The following is a 20969-nucleotide window of genomic DNA, read 5'->3' on the forward strand; positions in this document are numbered from 1 at the left end:
AAAAAATACTGTAAAATATAAAAATCTACACATGGATCATTAATACAAAGCATTATAAAACAATTATTTCTATCTCACTTTTCCTACAGTTCAAATGGGATTGATAAAATAAAAATCATTGCCTCACAGTTTTAGAAGGACACATGATCAGTTATTTGTAAGAAGGTGTGGAAAACTGCTAGGGTACACGCCATTGTTCCTTGTCTTTCTTCCAACCCAGATTTAGAAGGTATCATGGCTGCACCAGGAAATACAGGATCCCCTGGTGCCTTTTCTCTTATTTTTAAGGTGAGTGGTCCCTAATTCCACTCAATCCCATTTTTATGGACAAACAGGTTTCACTTACCATAACTGTTGTTCATCAAGGTCTTCTGTGCAGGCACACATGGGACTGCGCACGCGCAGGCCTGCTGATTCCGAAGATTTCCATAGCTCAAAAATGCCAGGGGGCACTGTCGCCTCTAAGTGTGCAGGCGCAGCCGCTTTTTCTGCCAGAAATGGCTCCTAAGAGGCGGAGCGCTCCCAGCATACCCTCAGTCTTCTTTTGCCACCCTACAGCAAGGTAAGTACCAAGAGTGTTAGTGGGGAAGGAGGGAGGGCATGTGTGCCTGCACAGAAGACCTAGATGAACAACAGTTACGGTAAGTGAAACCTGTTTTTCATCGATGGTCTTCCTGTGCAGTCCCACATGGGAGATTACAAAGCTTAATTACCTGGGTGGAGGTACTGCAGACTTGTCATAGGAAGATCGATTGAAGGACTGCTGTGCCCACCGCTGTCTCTTTCCTGTCTAGGATGTCCAATGCGTAGTGCCTGATAAACGTATCAGCTGAAGTCCACATCACCACCTTGCAGATGTCTTGAAGAGACACCTTTCATGAGAGCCGCTGACGATGCTTGGGACCTAGTAGAGTGGGCATGCACTTCCAAAGGACAAGGTAAGCTAGCAGTCTTATAACACATTAATATCATCTGTCCCACCCATCGGGCCAAAGCCTGAGAGGTTGCTTTTCTGCCCTTTTTCTGTCCCAAAAAAAAAAGAAGAAATTGGAGTCTATTCGAAAAAGTTTTACCCAATCCAGATAGAAAAGTATCGCCCTTCGTACATCTAACAAATGGAGGGCTTTCTCTGCTACCAAATTTTGGGTGCAGAAAAACACTGGCAGGGATATCTCCTGAGAAAACTAGAAACCACTTTAGGCAAAAACTCAACTTTAGTCCTAAGGACTACCTTTTCTGAGTGAACTTTTAGAAAAGGGGGTTCACAAGACAGTGCGGCTAACTCTCCCATTCTTCTTGCCTCAGTAACGGCTACCAGGAAGGCCACCTTCAGTGAGAGGAATTCAGATTCAGGAACCTTTATTGGCATTACATCCATGTTAACAAAAACACTCGACACAACCAGAATTCAGTCTACAAATACACAACTCGCCTCATAGATGCAAGACACAAAAATTTAGTGAGAGGAAACGCAAACGGCATGTAGCCAGGGGTTCAAACGGTTTAGACATCAATCGAGTCAAGACTGAGGACAAGGACCATTGAGGGACAATAGTCCTAACAAAGGGAAATAAATTGTTTAAAACTTTTAAAAATAATTTTGCTGTACAGTGAGAGAAAACCATTATAATTTTGCCGTACAGTGAGAGAAAACCAGACCGCCTCCGGAGTTGACTACCACCACGATCCGAAGCTCCTTGGAACCGACTCTGACCCTTTCGGATCCGAGCCCTGCCGCATCCACCCCTCGGGGTCGGAGTTCCTCTGTGTCGACAGAGGTTCCACGGTCTCCTAAGAAGACCCCTGATCCTCATACTTGGAGCCAGACATCTTCAGCCCTGACTGGCTCTACCCTTTCCTTGGATCCAAAGGCTTCGGGTACGACATCAGGTCCGGAGTCGACAGCTGCTGGCTTGGAGAAGAAGAAGCGTAAGCATTCTTCAAAACAAGACAAGGCTATTTTGGAATCTGTGCTGTTGGAACCGTTGCCAGAGCATCCTGGAGAATCTGATTCCAAGCCCGTTAGAAAAAAGCACAGAGGCTCAAGGGACCATTCATCGTCCCATAGTACTCCTCACTCCAGGGCTGCACAAGATGAAGATGTGATCTTGGTCGAAAAACCCCTCACTCCATCAGGGAGACCTAGATCTACTTCACGCGGCTCATGGTCTTCATGGTCGTCTCGGGAACGAAGTGGTCGCTCCAGACACAGATGAAGCCCCTGCTCCTATAGAAGCTTCTCTAGGGATGATCGACTGGTGGATGAACCACTCTCAACCAACCGTTATAGAGAGGGCTCCTACTTGTCTGAGCCTCGTTATCGAAGGGACTCCAGATCTCCCTCACTACATGCTTATTCGTATGCAGGCTCGAGATGGACCCGGCAACTTTCAGAAGAGGGACCTGCGAGGTCTGAACAGTTTGGGTCCAGTGTGTCACCACCATCTGAATCACTGGAGAGGGAGATTGGTCCTGCTGATGAAGCATCTCCTACGGATGACTTCAGAGAGTATTATGAGCTTCTCCAGTGCATGGCCAAAGCCCTGGACACAGAGCCAAAGTTTACAGATAAGATCTTACAACGTATCTACCCGGGTTCTACACCTACCATTGCCTTTCCTGTTATAGATGGCTTTGTGGACTTGTTTTAAGGTTTACTCCTTAAACCAGCGTCCACTCTGGCAACAAATAGAAAGATCGAGAACCTATATAGGATGAAGGATGATCTTTGCCCCTTTCTCTCTGTGCACCTGCCTCCATCGTCATTGGTGACTGAGGATATGCAATCTAAACCAATGCAAGGCTCACTGTCGGTTCCCTCTGACGAAGAGAGCAGGAGGTTAGATGCTATGGGACGTAAGTTGTACACCTCAGCTACGTTTGGGGTGAAAATCGCAAACTATGCGGCAATGATGGCCATTTATCAACTTTTGTTGTGGAATAAAGTGGCTACCTTCATCCCAAAATTGCCAGAGGATCAGAAGATCTTCTTGCATGTCATCCAGGAGGAGGCGGTTTGCTTATCCCGTCACCAGATTAACGCTGGCAGAAATATGGCAGATACCTCGGCTAGGTCTTTGCTTTCTGCTGTAGTACTGAGTTGATTTGCATGGCTGTGAACAACAGCGTTACTGGCAGATACCTGGAGCAAGGTGGAGGATCTCCCTTTTGAAGGTTACACTCTTTTTTCTGAAAAAACAAATGAATATCTGTCTAAGAAGAGAAAAGACCGACTCACCGCTCGCTCCTATGGCGTCCTTCCACAACACCAACACCAAGCCTGTCTAGATCCCAGTATAGATCTTTCCAGAGGGGTCGTCAACAACGTTATCAACCATACCAAGGGTATGCTTACCAAGCTCACAGGGCTTACCAGAGCCCGCAGTCCTCGTTTTTCAGACGGAGGCAAAATCAGAAGGGCAAGCAAGGCGCGCACTAACAACATCCCAAAGAGCAGTCACAGGCGCATAAACAATTTTGACAATTACAGGGCCCTGATCCACTGTTTGGAGTCAGGTTGAGTGCTTACATTACTGAATGGTGTTCAATTTCATCTGATGTTTGGGTTAAAAACATAGTTGAGTTTGGTTATAAAATTGAATTTTTGCAGTTACCTTACTCACGACTCCCTGCGTTTACTTCTGAACCATCTCAACCGGGAATACTGGTGGAGCTCTCTGTGCTCTTGGATAATAACAACAACAACATTCGATTTATATACCACCCTTCAGGACAACTTAATGCCCACTCTGACTAGCCCACGATCACCCAGCTGGCTTCAAGTGGAGGAGTGGGGAATCAAACTCGGCTCTCCAGATTAGAGTCCTGCGCTCTTAACCACTACACCAAACTGGCAAAGGGGGCCATTGAGGAGGTTACTGACCACTCTTCGTGGTTGGGTTTCTACTCTAAATTATTTGTGGTAGAAAAGAAAGATGGAGGTCTTAGACCTATTCTAGATCTTCAAAACTTAAACAAGTTTATCAGAGTGCATAAATTTAAAATGGTCACTCTATAGGCAGCCTTGACACTATTCCACCAAATCACTGAGGGGAACACTCCAGGAACCCAACAACTCTTCAATAATTATGTCAAACAATCTTTAGTTATTAATATCATTCTCACAATGTGAATACAAAAGTATACAAAAGTTCATTCAATAATACAAAATTCATGCAATTACATATATATAAATACACACATGTCCCAAAATTGCTGCAGATAACACATGACAATTCCTTTGATTTAATGTTGTTATTAATAGAGAGGATTGCGAGGGAGAAGGATGAAATGAGGATTGAGAGAACAATTAAAAGAACAACTTAAAACATCACATACTGATGATGAATTTCGCCATAAAACGAATGAAATTGACAGGTTAGTTAAAGATTGTGAGAACAAGCTGTAGGAACTGAAGTTAAAGAAAATAAGTCGTGACAAAAGAGATTACAGTTCCGGCAATATTTATGACTGGAAAGATACTAAAGTTAAGAAGAGAGTCACTTGGGCTAAATTACCTGAGACAGGGTCGGAGTTCGAAACCACCGACCCATCTGATACTGACCAGTCGGGGGATGAACAAGGAGAACGCACCTTACGTAGTCGAACAATCCCCAGACACCCTAAAAAACTTCTAATAGAGTGGGGACGTCCTCCCAGACGGGGAAAGTACAATCAAAATCAAAAGAAACAAAAGAAGCCCAATGGATCTACAGAATGAAGCCCAATGGATCTACAGAATGAATTGCCTGACACCACACGGGTTAAATAGTGAAATTAATTCTGCAGCGTTCTTGTGACTTTTGTAGTATTTAGGTGCATCCTGTTGAGTCATGCATATTACTGTACCTTTAAGACAAATGAGAATACTTGTTCAGATGGAATATAAAAGGGTTCATTTACAATAGACAAGCACCTGCTGCGAATTAGCACTAATTGGAAATGGAAAGTGTTACTGATGGTGTATCAATCTGGAAAGCATGATTTTGACTGTTACATGAATGTACGTAAAAGGAATGGCATATACTGTTTAATTATCGAATAAGTGTAGTTTATAATTACTAATATTTCTGTAGCAGAAAGGAGGCCAAGATGAAGGGAAACCGAAACGAGCAACTTTAAGCTGGCGGGCTCGTTGCCACCTACCGGGAGATCCAGGGGGGATCCTGTCATGCTCCTCGGAATTGGCCATTCTGAATATTTGCAGTTGTCTTAACAATTACTTTGAACTTGCCATCCTTTTCGTCTTTGCTACACATACGGACTTTGTGTGCAGGACAAATATTATTTCCAAGAATCACAGCTCCTCCAGTTATCCATACAGGAGAGGATTTGGCTGCATAAAGGAATTGTCATGTGTTATCTGCAGCAATTTTGGGACGTGTGTATTTATATATATGTAATTGCATGAATTTTGTATTATTGAATGAACTTTTGTATACTTTTGTATTCACATTGTGAGAATGATATTAATAACTAAAGATTGTTTGACATAATTACTGAAGAGTTGTTGGGTTCCTGGGGTGTTCCCCTCAGTGATTTGGTGTTCTTGGAACCCCTCCTGTTCGGCATTGTTCAGTCTTGACACTATTACCTTCAAATTCGTGGTTCGCAGTGTTAGATTTAAAAGATGCCTACTTTCATATTTCTATATTCCCAGAACATAAACGATTCCTCCATTTTACCTATGGTTCCCGTGTCTTCCAGTACAGGGTTTTGCCTTTCGGATTGGCTACAGCCCCTAGGGTATTTACCAAATGCATGGCTGTTGTAGTGGCCTATTTGAGAGTCTAAGGATGCTGTATTTTTCCCTATTTGGACGATTGGTTAATTGTCAGGCGTTCAGCAGCTGACGTCGATAGACAGATTTCTATTACTCTGTCCCTTTGCCTACGTTTAGGGTTGTTTGTCTACCAGAAGAAGTCTAAGCTTACCCTTTCTAGATCTATCCAATTCATAGGAATTATTCTGGATGGTGTCAGGGATACGGGTTTCTTACCTCCAGAAAGAGCCCTGAAAATCAAATATCTCATTAAAAAAAATTAAGAAATGTCATTTTCAACCTGCTCGACTCCTACAAACACTATTGGGATGCATGGCTTTCACCATTGTGGTAGTCTCTCTAGCCAGATTGCATATGCACCCATTACAATTATGGTTTATCTCTGTATTCTCCCCAGAGAGGGATTCCCAGAATAGGAGGTTTAATGTCCCTAGAAGAGTTGTTAGCTCTTTAGACTGGTGGTTAGTGGATTCTAACCTATTTGGGAGGATTGGTTTTGGCTGTAGGCAGCCGCAAGTGTCAGTTACTTCAGATGCTTCTCCCTCAGGTTGGGGAGCCCATTGTGCAGGTTCCTACGCCCATGGTATGTGGGGTCATTCAGAGAATGGAGAGCACATTAACTTGCTGGAGTTAAGAGCTGTGTTATATGCACTGATCTCCTTTTCAGATACTGTCACGAACAAGACTGTCCAGATCCTTACAGACAATACTACTACAATGTTTTATATAAACAAATGGGGGCATGGCGTCAGTGACTCTGTGCAGCGAGGCAGTGAAAATCTGGAAATGAGCAGTAGACCACTCAGTATGGCTACAAGCCATTCATATCCCTAGTATAGAATACTCAGTAGTAGACCATCTGAGCAGGTTACAAGGGGACAATCATGAATGGTCCCTTCAGGACATGTACTTATGCCCTGTCTTCTCCAGGTGAGGTGTTCCCAATGTAGATCTTTTCGCTTTGGGAGAGAATCGCAAAGCTCACGAGTTTTGTTACAGAGGTGGCTTAGGCCAAGAGTCTCTTGGGGATGCATTTCAACTCAGGTGGTCTGGACGCCTCTTCTACGCATTTCCTCCATTTCCGCTTCTAGCCAGGGTCATCAGCAAATATCAGAGGGTCGGGATGTCAGTCATCTTGATAGCCCCGTTTTGGCCACGTCAACCTTGGTTTCATGCCCTCCTCCAACCACAGTCTCAAATATACAGCTTCCCAGTGGTACTAGACCTTCTGGCCTGGAGAGGAGTTCTCCACCACGGGATAGAGAAACTCAAACTGACGACCTGGCTAATCAGACAGGATTTACCTTCTCCACAGGAGTGACTCATGTGTTACAGAATGCTAGAAGGCTGTCTACCCGCCAGTCTTATGCGCTTAAGTGGGACAAATTCATGACTTGGTGTTGCGATAAGGGCTGACCCTTTCCTTTCCTCTCTCTGCCCTGTTCCCACCCAGGCAATACAGACAACTCGAATGGCCATCCGACTTCATCATTTTCCTATTACAGGACACACAGTGTTTGAAAAGAGCAGTATTCGACATTGTTCAGAGAATGCTGACGAAGGAAGAGCTGGAAACCTTTTACCATCGGTGGCAAAAGAGGAACTGAGGGTATGCCGGGGGCGCTCTGCCTCTTAGGAGCCATTTTCAACGGGAAAAGTCGCTGCGCTTGCGCACTGACAGGCGACAGTGCCCCCTGGCATTTTCGAGCTATGGAAATCTTGAAAATCGACAGGCCTGCGCATGTGTAGTCCCATGTGGGACTGCACAGGAAAACCGTCAATGAACTTTTGTTTCTTCAGTTTCCTGTCTCATGAGCCTTATAAACTTACTTCTTCCCACATTGGATAAATTGACGTAATCTGTTATCTCTTAATTTGCATTAATCTTAGGAAGACCTGGGGCATGATTCAGTCCATTGTGAGATAGATCCTGAAAATGAAAGATTCTCAGTAGAGACACAACAGAATCCTGTACCATCCCTCCTGCATCTATTTATGCAGATAGAACAAGGGGACAAAGTAAATGGCATGTCTGTGTAGGCATGGAAGCACCACACCTACGCTGCATTAGATTCCACTGTCAGTCCCCACCCCCGCCCCGATAATGGCAATGTTTAAAAACCCATATATAAAGCATAAACTTACAAGTGTTTATTCTCAGGGAAACAGGGTCACTTCTTTTTAATCTATTTGTAGTAACAATTTGAATCAAGTAGTCTGTTCCAGATGCAAGACCATCAAATTTGAATAGTCTGTATCAGGGGAAAAAACTTAACAACTTGAAGAGGTAAGCAAACATGTTAAGGCTATATGGAGAGCTATTCATTATTACCCGATTTGTTGTTTATTTTCAACTCAAAGATTTTTATCCTACCTTTTCATTAAAATGACATAAAACATGTATAATAAAAAGATAATTAAAACAATATTTCATTTTGTAAAACAATACAATAGATAAAGATTGTGTATCTTCTAAACTAACAGAAGCAGCAATAAAACACAATATAAAATCAGTATCAGAATATGCCAGATGAGACATAGCCCAGGTGAACAGAAAAGAGATGAACTAGCGTATAAAAACGTATACCGTAGGAGCCAGATAAATTTGACTGCTGAGAGAGTACCACTACCAAGCGCGAGCGCCTAACTTACCAGGCGTGTAGTTTGCGGCCGCGGGGAGGAAGAGGAGGGACGGCGTGGCCACGGCTCTGCTGGCCGGCCCAGCATGCCCTGGGCCGGCCGGCAGCCAATGAGTTTAAACGTCGGGCGGCCAATCCTGGGGCCGCCCGGCCGGCTGCGGGGGGCGGGGCCTCTGCCGGACCTGGGAAGAGCAGTTTTCCCTCAGGTCCGGCAGGCCGGCATAAATTCCGGCCTCCGCCCCCGCCCCCCGTCATTCCGGCTCGGCAGCGACACGAGGCACAAGGAGCAGCGAGCGGTTCGGCAGGAGCACGAGGAGCAGCGAGCGGAGGGAAAGGTTTGGCTGAGCCACCCCCCCCTCGCGGTCCCGCTCGCAGCCCAGCTCCCCGGCTCAGGCAAGACAGCCGGGTGGGAGCAAGAAGGAGCAGGAAGGCCAGCTCCCCGACTCGTGCTTGCACGCGTCGGGTGGGAGCGCTGCGTTCGGGGAGTGGGTTGAGCTGAGCCCTCTGCCCCGCCGCAGTGAAGACGAGCCTCGGGCCAGCTCCGAGCATCGGACGGAGATCTCGGAAGCCCCCCCCTTTTATTAATTTTTTCTTTCTCTTTCTTCTCATTTCCGTTGCCAGTCACAGCGCACACACGCGCAAGCAGCTGGCAGGCATGGCCCCAGCGAAGGAGTCCAGGCGGGCCAAGGCTGCACCCAAGGGGCCCTCAGGCTCTTCCAAACGGGTCAGGCGGAGGCCTGCGGCAGGGGCTGCTGTGGGGTCGGGGGTGGGGCGGCACTCTAAGGGAGGGCTGCCAGAGGTGAGCAAGGCCAAGCAACCCAGGCGCGCCGGGGCTAAGGGGCCCCCCTCGGCAGGAGGCAAGGGGAAGACCGCCCCGGCGCCCCCAGTGCAACCCAATGTGGGAAGGAGCGGGGAGAAGGGCAGAAAAGGGACCCAGACCATATCCTGCGGGAGAAGGGCCACCCGGCAACAGCCGTCCGGCAGCCGGGACCCCTCCCCCACCTCCCTGCAAGGCATTGCCAGGGCGCTGGAGGAGCTAAGCGCCCGGGTGGACCGCCTGGGGAACTCCGGGCCCGGGGGGGGCTCGCCTCCCTCGGTGCCGGTCGAGGTCCCCAGGCTGTCCCGCACCCAGAAGAGGGGATCCGGAGCACCCAGAGGACGCCGGGAGCCGCAGTCCTCGGATTCCAGCAGCTCCAGTGGGGAAAGGCGGCCTGCCCCCAAGCGCAGGCGGACTTCACACAAGAAGGCGCGGCGGCGCAGGAGGCGGGAGGACACAAGCAGCGATGGATCCTCAGGTGAGTCTTCCTCTTCGGAGGACGGGGCCCATGGGGAGGATTACTGGGGGGAGGGGGCCACCATCCCAGGCCTACCTGGGTGGGCCCGGCGGCGCAGGGCGGCACAATTTAATCAGAAGGATCCCGGGGGTGTGTGGGACTCAGACCCCGGGGAGGCCCCTCCCCTCCCAGCAGACCCCAGGGACGATGAGGACCCCCCGGGCATCCACCTGGCGCGCAAAGTTCGGGAGAGAATCCTGGAGGGATATTATGTGGATCTTTTTAGCCTCCTTAAACCCGAGGCAGAGGACGGCAGGAGTGCCCCCCCCTCCTCCAGGAGGGACAAAAAAGGGGGCAAAAAGGAGACTGCAGATCGCACCTTTGGGAATTGGCTCGAGGGTTTCACCGTATACATGGGGGTGGTCCAGATTGCCTACCCAGAACGGGGTTGGCACCTCTCCAACCACTTAAGCAACGTCCTCAGGGCAAGGGCACTGGCGGGGGAAGGTGCAGCAATGGACTATGACGAGGCCTTCCGCAAGAGGGCCTCCCACAGCCCCCATGCGCGCTGGGACCTCATCAGCCAAAAGTTGTGGCTCCTCCTGGTGGGTCCCCACATGCGGGGTAAGGGCGACGGCGCCCGGGCTGGGCGCTGGCCAGGCAGGAGGGAAAAACCGCGGGGGCTGTGCTGGGAATTTAACCAGGGCAAGTGCCAGCGGCCCAAGTGCCGTTACGAGCATATCTGCGACACTTGCGGGGGCTCCCATCCTCGCCAATCATGCCCCCGGGGCCCCCAGCCCTCTGCCCCCTTTCGGGGGGGCCGGTCCACCAGCGGCGGGATGCACAAGGATGGGGGGACCGGCTCCAATGCTGCCTCAACCGCCACCGGCGGGAAATAGTCCTGCCTGCCTAGAGCTCACCCTCACCCGCTCCCCAGTTCGGGTACCTGCTCTCCGCCCCCTGCTGGCCCAGTACCCCAACAGGCTCGCAGCGGCCTTTCTGTTGGAGGGCTTCACTAAGGGTTTCCGGATTCCCTTTACCGGGCCGCGGGTGCCCACCACCTCTGGCAATCTGAAGTCAGCAAGGGAGATGCCAGAGGTGGTGGCGAGCAAGATAGCCAAGGAGGTTGCACTGGGCCGGGTGGCGGGTCCCTTTCCCTCCCCTCCCATTCCCAATTTAAGGGTCTCCCCCCTGGGCCTGGTACCCAAGAAGGCCCCAGGCGAGTACAGGTTAATCCACCATCTCTCGTACCCCCGCGGGTCGTCCGTCAATGACCACATCCCCCGGGAGCTGTGCTCCGTCAAGTACGCGTCCTTTGACCAGGCAGTCCGCCTCGTGCAGTCCTGCGGTCCAGGGGCCCTGATGGCCAAATGCGACGTGGAGTCCGCTTTCAGACTTCTGCCGGTCCACCCGCTTGACTTCTGCCTGTTGGGGTTCAAATTCAACGGGGAATGGTTCGTGGATCGTGCCATGCCCATGGGGTGTTCTGTGGCATGTGCCGCCTTCGAAACGTTCAGTACCTTCTTGGAATGGGTGGCCAAGGGCCGCATGGGGTCCCCGCACATCAGCCATTATCTTGATGATTTCCTGGTGATGGCGCCCCCTGGGGACAACACCTGCGAATCCCGGCTTCAGGCCTTTCAGGCCCTTGCAGCCGAGCTGGGGGTCCCCCTCGCTCAAGATAAAACAGAGGGCCCCACCACCCGGCTCACGTACCTCGGCATCGAGCTGGACTCCGTGGCCGGGGTATCGCGCCTCCCCCACGACAAGCTAGGGCGGCTCCGAGACATTATCTCGGCGGCCCTCGCCCGCGAGAAGTGCACGCTCCGCGAGCTGCAGTCCATCATCGGCCACTTAAACTTCGCCTGCAGGGTGGTCTCGCCAGGCCGCGCCTTCTGCGCTCGCCTCTCCAGGGCCTGCAGGGGGGCCTCCGCGCCCCACCACCACATTCGCTTAACGGCAGGTATCAAGGAGGACCTGCGGGTGTGGCTAGAATTTTTGTCTCGGTACAACGGGGTCTCGCTTTGGCAGACCACCTTAGCCCCGGGGCCCGGGCTGCAGGTTCACTCTGATGTGGCCGGCAGCCTGGGTTTTGGGGTCTACTTCAACGGCAGGTGGTGCACCCAGCGGTGGCCCCCCTCCTGGGCCGGCACGGGGATCTTGAGGGACCTCACCTTCCTTGAGTTCTTTCCCATCCTGGTGGCGGTGTCTGTTTGGGGCAAGCAGTTCAGGGACAAGCGCATCATCTTCTGGTGCGACAATCAGGCCACGGTGCAGGTTATCAACAAACAGTCTTCTCGCTCTGAGCGGGTTATGCGTCTCGTTCGCCGTTTTGTGTTATGCTGTCTTGCGTTTAACATTTCCTTTTCTGCCCGCCACGTAGCAGGGTTGGATAACGGCATCGCGGATGCACTATCTCGCTTCCAGATGGAGAGGTTCTTTGCCTTGGCTCCCGAGGCCAGTCGCACACCCGACCCATTCCCAGCAGCCCTGTGGACGATTGGCGAAGCTCCGTGATGGAGGGGATCCTTCATTCTGTGGCACCATCCACCCGGCGAGCCTACAGCAAGGCGGTGACGCGCTTTCGGGCCTTCGCGGCAGGCCTCGGCGCCGGGGATCCATGGCCGGCCTCACGCACAGCGGTGCTGCAGTACCTAGCACACATGCGGGGCCTGGGTCTCGCGCCCAGGACCATGCGGGCGGCCCTGGCCGGCATTTCCTTCTTTAGCAGGGCGGAAGGGCTTCCGGATCCTTGTGACTGCTTCGAGGCACGCCGGGCCATAGAGGGGTGGGGGCGGCTTTCCCCTCGCCCACCGGACCGGCGGAGACCCATTACCCTGGCCACCCTGGGGGCAATTTTCGAGGTGATCCCGAGCCTATGCTGGTCCGCATTTGAGGCACAGCTTTTCCGGACTGCCTTCGGGCTGGCCTTTTTCGGGGCCTTCCGGGTCAGCGAGCTGGTGGCCGGTTCCCGCTGGGACTCTGCGGGGAGGGCCGTCGCATTCGGCGATGTCTCCGCATCCAGGCACACCGTCTCCATCACGTTGCGGAGTTCAAAGACGGATCAGAGGGGCCGGGGGGCCACTGTGCGCCTTCGGGCCCTTCCCGGCCAGGCTCTATGCCCTGTCGCGGCCGTGCGAGCCTACATGGCCATTCGCCCCACCACACCCGGCCCCTTCCTGGCCCACCATGATGGCTCCCCACTCACTCGCTACCAGTTCGTCTCCATCCTGCGAGCCGGGCTCCAGGCCTCCGGCCTCCCCCCGGGTGATTTCGCCTCCCACTCCTTTCGAATCGGGGCTGCCACGGCGGCGGCAGGCCTGGGCCTCCCCGACACGGTCATCCAGCGCCTCGGCCGCTGGCGGTCCAGGGCCTTCCTCTCCTACGTCCGCCCCTCACGGGTTCTCACTTGCTGACCTTGTTTTGTACTCCTCCCGCCTGCAGGTCATCGGAAGACGGTGTGGATATGTGGTCACAGCATCGTCCACTGGGCCGGGAGGTACGCAGCTACGTCCGGTTGGGGAGTGCACCTGGGACTGGATGACTTCATCGAGATCCGCTGGATCGGTTCCCGTGGCATGCTGTGGGACGCGCTGGTCCCCACCTTGACTCACCAGGCCCGCCGTCTGGGCCCGCCTGATGCGCTGATCATCCAGCTGGGCGAGAACGATCTGGGACGGCGGGAAGGCCCGGAGCTGCAACGGGCAATGTGCAGGGACCTGGACTACCTGCGGGGGCTGTTTCCTGGGACTTTCTTCATCTGGTCGGACTTGCTACAGAGGCGAGTTTGGCGCCATGCCCGGCACCCGGACAAGGTTGATGGAGTGCGCCAGAGGGTGGCCCGGGCCATGGTGCGCTACATCACGGCAGCTCAGGGCTTGCCCGTCAAACACCTGGACATTTCTTTCCGGCAGGAGGCGCTTTTCCGCCCAGATGGGGTTCACCTCTCTTCCTGGGGGCACGACTTATGGCTGCAGGACCTGAGGGATGGCTTGTTGGAGTGGTTGAAGTTGTAGGAGCGTTGGCGGGAGCCCTGCGGGGGGCTCTGGTGGCGGGGGTCATGGGATCGGATCTCTTAGCGGGGATCAGGGCTCGCCCTGGTCCCCGGGAAGGGGATCCCCTTACGGGATCTTGGGAGTGAGGACGGAGGTACATGCCCAGCTCGGGGGCTGTCAGGGCGGACTCACTCCCAGGTGGCAGGGGGGGGTCATACAGGGGTGTACACCCAGATGATCTCCCCGCTGAATGCCACTCCTGGAGGCTCCCCCTCAGCACGGGCCTGAGGGGGGAGGGGTCATCGGCTGGCAGGCGGGTCAGCCGATGTTTTGTGGGATCCGATCCTCATGACTGCCAATGCTCCTGTTTGCTTTATGTTTGCTGTTCTTGTCAATAAAATTTGGCCAGTTTCCTCCACGCGCTTGTCTGGGGTATTTCTTCCCGCGCCGCCACCCTCCTCGAAACCCTTAGCAATAGGCCGCAAATTGCTACCATAGAAAAGGTCCTTCTTCACTGACCACTGGCAATTCTGAAGATTGGGGCATATACAGAAGGGTCTTAGGAGAAGATCTTGTATAGGAGTAAGTGATCCATTAAAAGAACATCATTAAGTGAGATCAATGCTCTGTTTACAGTGCAATCCTAAGCAGAGTTATACCCTTTTAAACCCACTGAAGTCACTGCTGTCAAGTCAACTAGCTAGTATACTATTATGCCTGGGGAGTAATGAAGAATCTTCATACTATACCTTATATCTGAAGATAATCTTTCTTTTTTGCTGAAGTTTTTGCTAACCAGCGAAGCAATGTACCCATCAAATATACCTAATGCTGGAGTCCAGGTAACAGTTATTGACTCAGAGTCTTTAGTGAAATTCATGTATTTAACTGAGGTTGGCACTGCCAATAAACAATACATTATTTCAAGTTAGCAATTAAGATCTGTTCTAAATGGACAGTTAAGCTACAAGAGATTGAATGCTAAAAAAAATTATCAAAATTGAACAACACAGAAATACAAAATAAGTAGAAATAACTCTGTTCCTTTAATAGTTACAAAATACACAGATATCAACAGATAAAACTTTTGCCACCAGAGCATTTTTAAAAATAATTATACGTTATGAAATAAGAGTGTATGTGCATGCCATTGGGAACGTTTCCATGTTGCATGCTCTTGAACGGAAATAATCTCCACATCAAAACTGCCTATATATCATCATTTGTGTAACACACAGCAAATGTCATTCCCATTGTATGTGGAATTAGCATCGACCTCTGCATCAGCTACCCAATCAATATTTTAATCTTTGGAACCTATCCATACAATACTATACATATTTTCCATTACAGCTTAGTTCATTACAAAAATGAAAGAAAGCAGCTCCTACATATCTTTAAGCCTCTCCACAATGTTTATGGGACTACAAGCAATAGCAGAATCCCTCCAATTAATTAACAGAAGGGTAATCTCTCTACTGAGTTCAATACTGCTCTCCATAAAATAAGGAGTGCCTGCTGGATCAGACCAGTGGCCCTTCTAGCTGAGCGCACTGTTGCACACAGCAGCTTAGCCAGTTGCCCTGAAGAACTGAACAAACAGAGCGCAGAAACCCTTTTAGAGTAAATGAAGATGACAGGGGGGGAAAAGAGGCAGACGACTGTATGAAAAAGAAGTGTAATGATTGTAAAGAAATAAGCCTGCTTGGCCAGGGTCTGTATGAATTGTGGGTAATCGATGCTGTTGTAAGAGTGAATGCACAGAAGCTTGTTTTGCAACTCAGGGGCTGTTGCTGAAGCCTCCAAGGTTAGAGGCAAGGCCCAGCATTCCAAACACCTTATGCATGAGGTTCCCAAGAGAAGATGGGATGTGCTCCTGTAAATGCTATGTGGGCTTGGAGTAACTGTAGAACACCAACCTCATACGCAGGGCACTGATTGGTTAATGAGATCTCCCTGGGTTGCTAGGGAATAAATTGGGAAAGTCAGTTTTGCTTCTTGCACTCTGCCTCTCTCTTTTTAGGATCTGTTCAAGGCCCCTTTACTCAGTTATAGGTGCCTTCTCATTCTTGGAATACATCTTTGACTTGATGATTTGGACTTTAGAAACTTTAATGCTAAGAATGCTGTGTGTACACCTACAAGTTACCATCAAGTCTATTCAAGGCCCCTTTACTCAGTTATAGGTGCCTTCTCATCCTTGGAATACATCTTTGACTTAAACAAAATCTGTTTGTGTACATTTATAATAAACAAAACATTCCTTACGATTGTGTGATATTTCTTTGATCCTTGGCTTCAGTCAAAACCAGTGCTCAGACTGCTTTGGTCCACCTAACTTTCATAGAGACTTAACTCCAGTCAATGTCCAGTCTCTCAGGCAGAACTTATTTGGGGGAAATGGTGGCAGTACTACCATACCAACGCTCTGTTCAGGGGGCAGGGGGGGGGACCTTTTAAAATTGGAACTTTAATCCCAATTCTACTGTCTCCCCTGGACCAGGGGCTTTCTTTTCTTTACAATGATGAAGAAAATTGATGCATCATGAGTAGACTATATAATCAGGGCAATAAACTCTATCAAATCAAAAAGAAACTAAAAGCTTTTAGCCAAATATCTCACACTTGATACACAAGGAAAACTCCTCAGGTATCATGGAATTTGACCCACCTCTGAGGGAAGACTAGTCCTACAGCAAAAGATTTCTAGTGAGTTAAGAAAACAAGAGCCAGAGTGGTGCAGTGGTTACAGCACTGGACCCAGATTTGAATCCCTCCTCTGCCATGGAAACTCACTCGGTGACCTTAGGGCAGTCACACTTGCTCAGCCTAACCTTAGGGTTGTTGTGAGGATAAAATGGAGAGGAAAATGATGTGAATCACTTTGGGTCCCCACTGGGGGAAAAGGTGGGTATAAATAAAAGTAAGTAAATAAAAAAACTTGTTCTAACAGTTTCCTGTAAGAACAGCTTGAGGCTAGTGACACCCAGAAACTGTTTTATTATTCTTATAAATAAGCTTTCATAAACTGAAACCGAATTTATCATTTGTAAAACAATAGATAAGCACTTGGAAGGAGGAGAGGAGAATGTGAGTCACTTTGGTCCCCATTGGGGAGAAAGGTGGGGTACACATACATGCATACGTACAAACATACATCTCTTACCAGTCTCTATTTGTATCCTTACAGGAAGACTGTCAGTGTAGCCTTCTTTTTCAGTTTTAACTGTACAGTAATATAGCATGCCAGGGATTAGATTAGAAAATTCTGCCATTTCTTTTGAGACTTTTTGTACCTACAAATCAAATAGAGATAGTATCTGTTTTGGTAATTTTGAAGGTACAGTATAATTCCTGAGGAGTTGGCTGTGTTAGTCTGTAGTTGCAAAATAGTAAAAAGTCCAGAAGCACCTTTAAAACTAACCAACTTTATTGAGGCATAAGCTTTGGAGAACCACAGAACCACTGCGATTCTCCAAAGCTTATGCCCAGGGCTCATTTCGAGGGGGAACGTGCAGGAACGCAGTTCCAGCAGTTCCCCAAAGAGGTCACATGTCAGGTGGCCCCACCCACCTGACTCCTGGCAATTTTGGGCCCGTTTCATCCTGGATTGGGGCCAAAATGGCCCGGATTGGGCCTCTGACAGGTGGTGGATCACTCTCATGTTCAGCAGCGGCCCGATCTTGACCATTTTGGGCCCCTTTTCAGCCATTTTCAGCCCCTTTTTGCCATTTTGGGCCCAATTTCGGCCCCAAATGGCCAGGATTGGGTCCAAAACAACCAGAATAGGTAATGTCGGGGGGTGTGGCATATGCAAATCAGTTATGCTAATGACACATTTCTGGTGATGTCAAAGGGTGTGGCATATGCTAATGAGTTATGCTAATGAGTTCCTCCAGCTCTTTTTCTACGAAATGACCCCTGCTTATGCCTCAATAAAATATAATTCCTGCAACTAACACAAGCTGCAACTTTATCCTGTGCATATTTATCATCTGGGGGTTCCAAGTATGGTGTGCCTCCAACCAGATGCAATTCCTGCTATCAAAATGCTTGTTACTTCATAACTTTTCCAGCCCATATGTCTCAGGACATGTGCTGGCACAACTCAGACATCACAAATTAGGGATCTTTTTTTTTTTTGTCCCTCCTTGAGACCTTGTATGAGTGGTTACCAATCTGGATGATCCATATCCATATATTAAATGAAAGGAAATGTACCTAAAATAGCTGCACAAGAGTAAAGGTCAACATCCTTTAAAATGTGATTTGGTTCACTTTACAGCAATAATTTTTTTAAATTATACAGAACTGTAGTTTTAAAACATACCATTGAAGTACCTCTACGGTTTGTGCATGACACTTCATAGTGCTGAAAGTTTCCATCTGCCTGATCCCAACTAATCTCTATTGAAATATCTGTAACTCTGCCTTCACGTACATTTAGTGGAACTGCAAGACCTACAAAGATATTTGAAGCATGCACATTATATACTGCATTTTTCATGACAAGCTATCAGCTTTAAATGTATGAAGGTCTCCACCCTTTGGATCTCTGCCACTAACCATATGCGCTAGCAGAGACCTCTCATCACTTCTATTAACCCTAGCACTTGTTTTACTTAAATTTACGGTTTTTTATTTTTATTTTTTCAATAAAAAACCTTAGACATGTTTTAAAAGAAAGAGGGACCAATGGAAAATAAAATCTCTTCTTGGAAGACTTTACTTCAGGGTTGGCCCCTTTCTAGTTTTGGCACCGCAATATTTTTCAGAGTCTAACTCAAGGGCAGGAACAAGGGCAGTCTAATATCAGATAATCTGTTAATCTTCTCAAAACACAAGACTGTCTGATATTTAGGTGGAGGATTCACCTAAACTATACATGTTACAGAAAAATCTGTTTAACAAAAACTACAAAAAAATCTCATTTCTGTTGCTCTTTAGATTTTATCAAATAAATGTGATATAAATGCCTTTTAACTTATTTTCTTCATGCAGCTTCTAGTGTTTGCATTTGAATAACAACAACAACAACAACAACTGTGCTTATACACCATTCTTCTAGACAGATTAGTGCCTCATCCAGTGCAGTGAACAAATTAGTGTTATTATTATCCCCACAATACAGCTGAGGTACTAGGGCTGAGAGGAATGGCTTACCCAAGGCTCATGGCAGTAGAGAGATTCAAAGAGTGCTGATTCACAGTTGAACCACTTAACCATTGTGCTATAGCAGTTCTCTTGTGACCTTCTCCAAACATCCTGGGTGTACACATTTACTTTACAAACGCTTTTGACTCTAAACGATAGCAATTTCTTCCTATATACTCATGGTCAAGTTGTAGCCTGTCCCCATCTAGATGACCTGTAACATTTACCTCATCTTCCCTTAGAGATGAATTGTCTCAGACCAAATGTTACACAACTCCTGTTGGCTTCCCCCAACCCTAAAACCTGCTCTGTGAACTTTTTTTTTTTTAAAGAATAAACACCAGCAGCCTGGATTGGACTGAAGAGCAACCCATATTGTTTATATGGGCTCATATTATCTCAAAACGCTCCCTAGTGCCTAGAAAAATTGTTTTATTGTATTATGTTGCAAATCTTTTGCTTCAGTACAAACTGTATTGAGCTCAGTGGAGCTCACTTATAATAACATAGCATTAGACTCATCATTTCAAACTAATGCAAGATTTAAAAATGATGTGACAAAGTAAATATTCTATTACTAGTAAACTTTTTAAAAAGCATAAAGATAAATCACAAATGCTCATGTGGACCCACAAATGTTAACAATATAATTTAATTAGAAACTGCTTATACACATGCCAAATAAATACTGGGATGGCATAACAAAAAAAAAGATTTCACATTGGAATAAAGGACTTACATGTTCTTACAGCTGGTAGATGATATACAGAACTTAACATATTTCCACTAGTTGTAGAAATAAAAAAATCATATTCTGTGCCTGGGATCAAATTTTCCATAGTTACTTTTCCATCCATCAATAAAGCCAATGTTACATTAGGACCTCTGTTACTCATTATATATATGCCATCAAATACTCCAGCAGTAGGCATTTGAACAAATAAAATCACAGAATTACTATGAACTTCATAAGGGATGGCAATCTGTATTGGTTTGGGTTCTAGATCATCAACAAGAGAAGAAAATCAAATCAAAGAACATGTTACAAACAGCAGCAAATTACAGTAGTTAATGTGGGCCATGCTTTCTAATAGTGTAGTGATCAAAACTGATATAATACTTTTATAAAGAACGGAACATATACATTGTTCCTTCAACTTCTGAGCCCATTCACTTCAATGGAAATAGCTATGAGACTACAGTTTTAAACATCTAAGCAAGCACAAGATGAGTAAGTCATTGGTTCAGTGGCCTTGCTTTCGGGAGGTCTGAATGAATTTTTCACTTTACCCAAATCTAACCCATATTACCAAAACTGCTACAAAGCACCCGGGCTCACAATGGTTGACATATGCAAAGCTCTTATGTTTCAACAGCAGAAATATTAGTTCATGTCCACAGGACTATTACTTCTTGGTGGAAAGGGACTGTAAATCTGTTCAAATTTCTTGTATTAAATTTCTACAGCTTCTTTGATGCATATTGCTGACTGCAGAGCTACTCATAATTTTAAACTGATCACATGAGCTAGCTCCAAAAATATTATGTGTCTCTCATATTGTTACTGTGCTGAAATATTTTACTGCTTGCAGTCTGACACCACCCCTTCTACAAAATCTCATGTATTTTTAAAATGAATCATTGTATTGTTTTAACATTTAAAGTATGTATTTATATACATACATATTTTCCCTTGTGGCTCAACAGCTTACAGTGCTAATTAAAAACATCCATAGTAAAATGAAATTCCATTAACACCCTCTCCAAGACAACACTTGCTGCTCAAATTCTTAAAAGCCATAGTAAATAAAACAGCATCTCCTAACTTCTAAGGATGACGCTCTCCTTAAGTGAGAAGATAGCAGATAGAGATTTACAATTGGCACAAAAGGACATATAGGAAGCAACGATCCTTCAGATACATTATTCTTAGGTCACAGAAGGCTTTAAAAGTCATAACCAGTACCTTGAGTTTAAATCTGAAACAAACTGGAAGCCAAAATATGTGTTTTAAAATAGGCAAGATGTGTTCCTTCTCAATGTCCCTGAGAATAATCAAATCAAAGTGCTGCACTCTAAATCAGTTGCAATTCCCAGATTGTCTTCAAGGGCAGCCCCACAGGGT

General features: G+C 47.7%; 1 protein-coding gene across 1 annotated transcript in view; it reads right to left on the reverse strand.

The window, feature by feature from the left end:
• PTPRQ (protein tyrosine phosphatase receptor type Q) overlaps window positions 1-20969 on the reverse strand; it is a 197034-nt gene that overhangs the window by 165505 nt on the left and 10560 nt on the right. Inside the window, exons 5-7 of the mRNA XM_054989033.1 lie at window positions 19584-19844; window positions 18021-18151; window positions 16857-16986 (exon numbers count right to left, since the gene is read on the reverse strand). Of these exons, the coding sequence (XP_054845008.1) occupies window positions 16857-16986; window positions 18021-18151; window positions 19584-19844 (522 nt within the window). The remainder of the gene's footprint in view (window positions 1-16856; window positions 16987-18020; window positions 18152-19583; window positions 19845-20969) is intronic.

This window comes from Eublepharis macularius, chromosome 9 (assembly GCF_028583425.1).
Source record: "Eublepharis macularius isolate TG4126 chromosome 9, MPM_Emac_v1.0, whole genome shotgun sequence".
In the NCBI taxonomy this organism is placed as follows: Eukaryota; Metazoa; Chordata; class Lepidosauria; order Squamata; family Eublepharidae; genus Eublepharis; species Eublepharis macularius.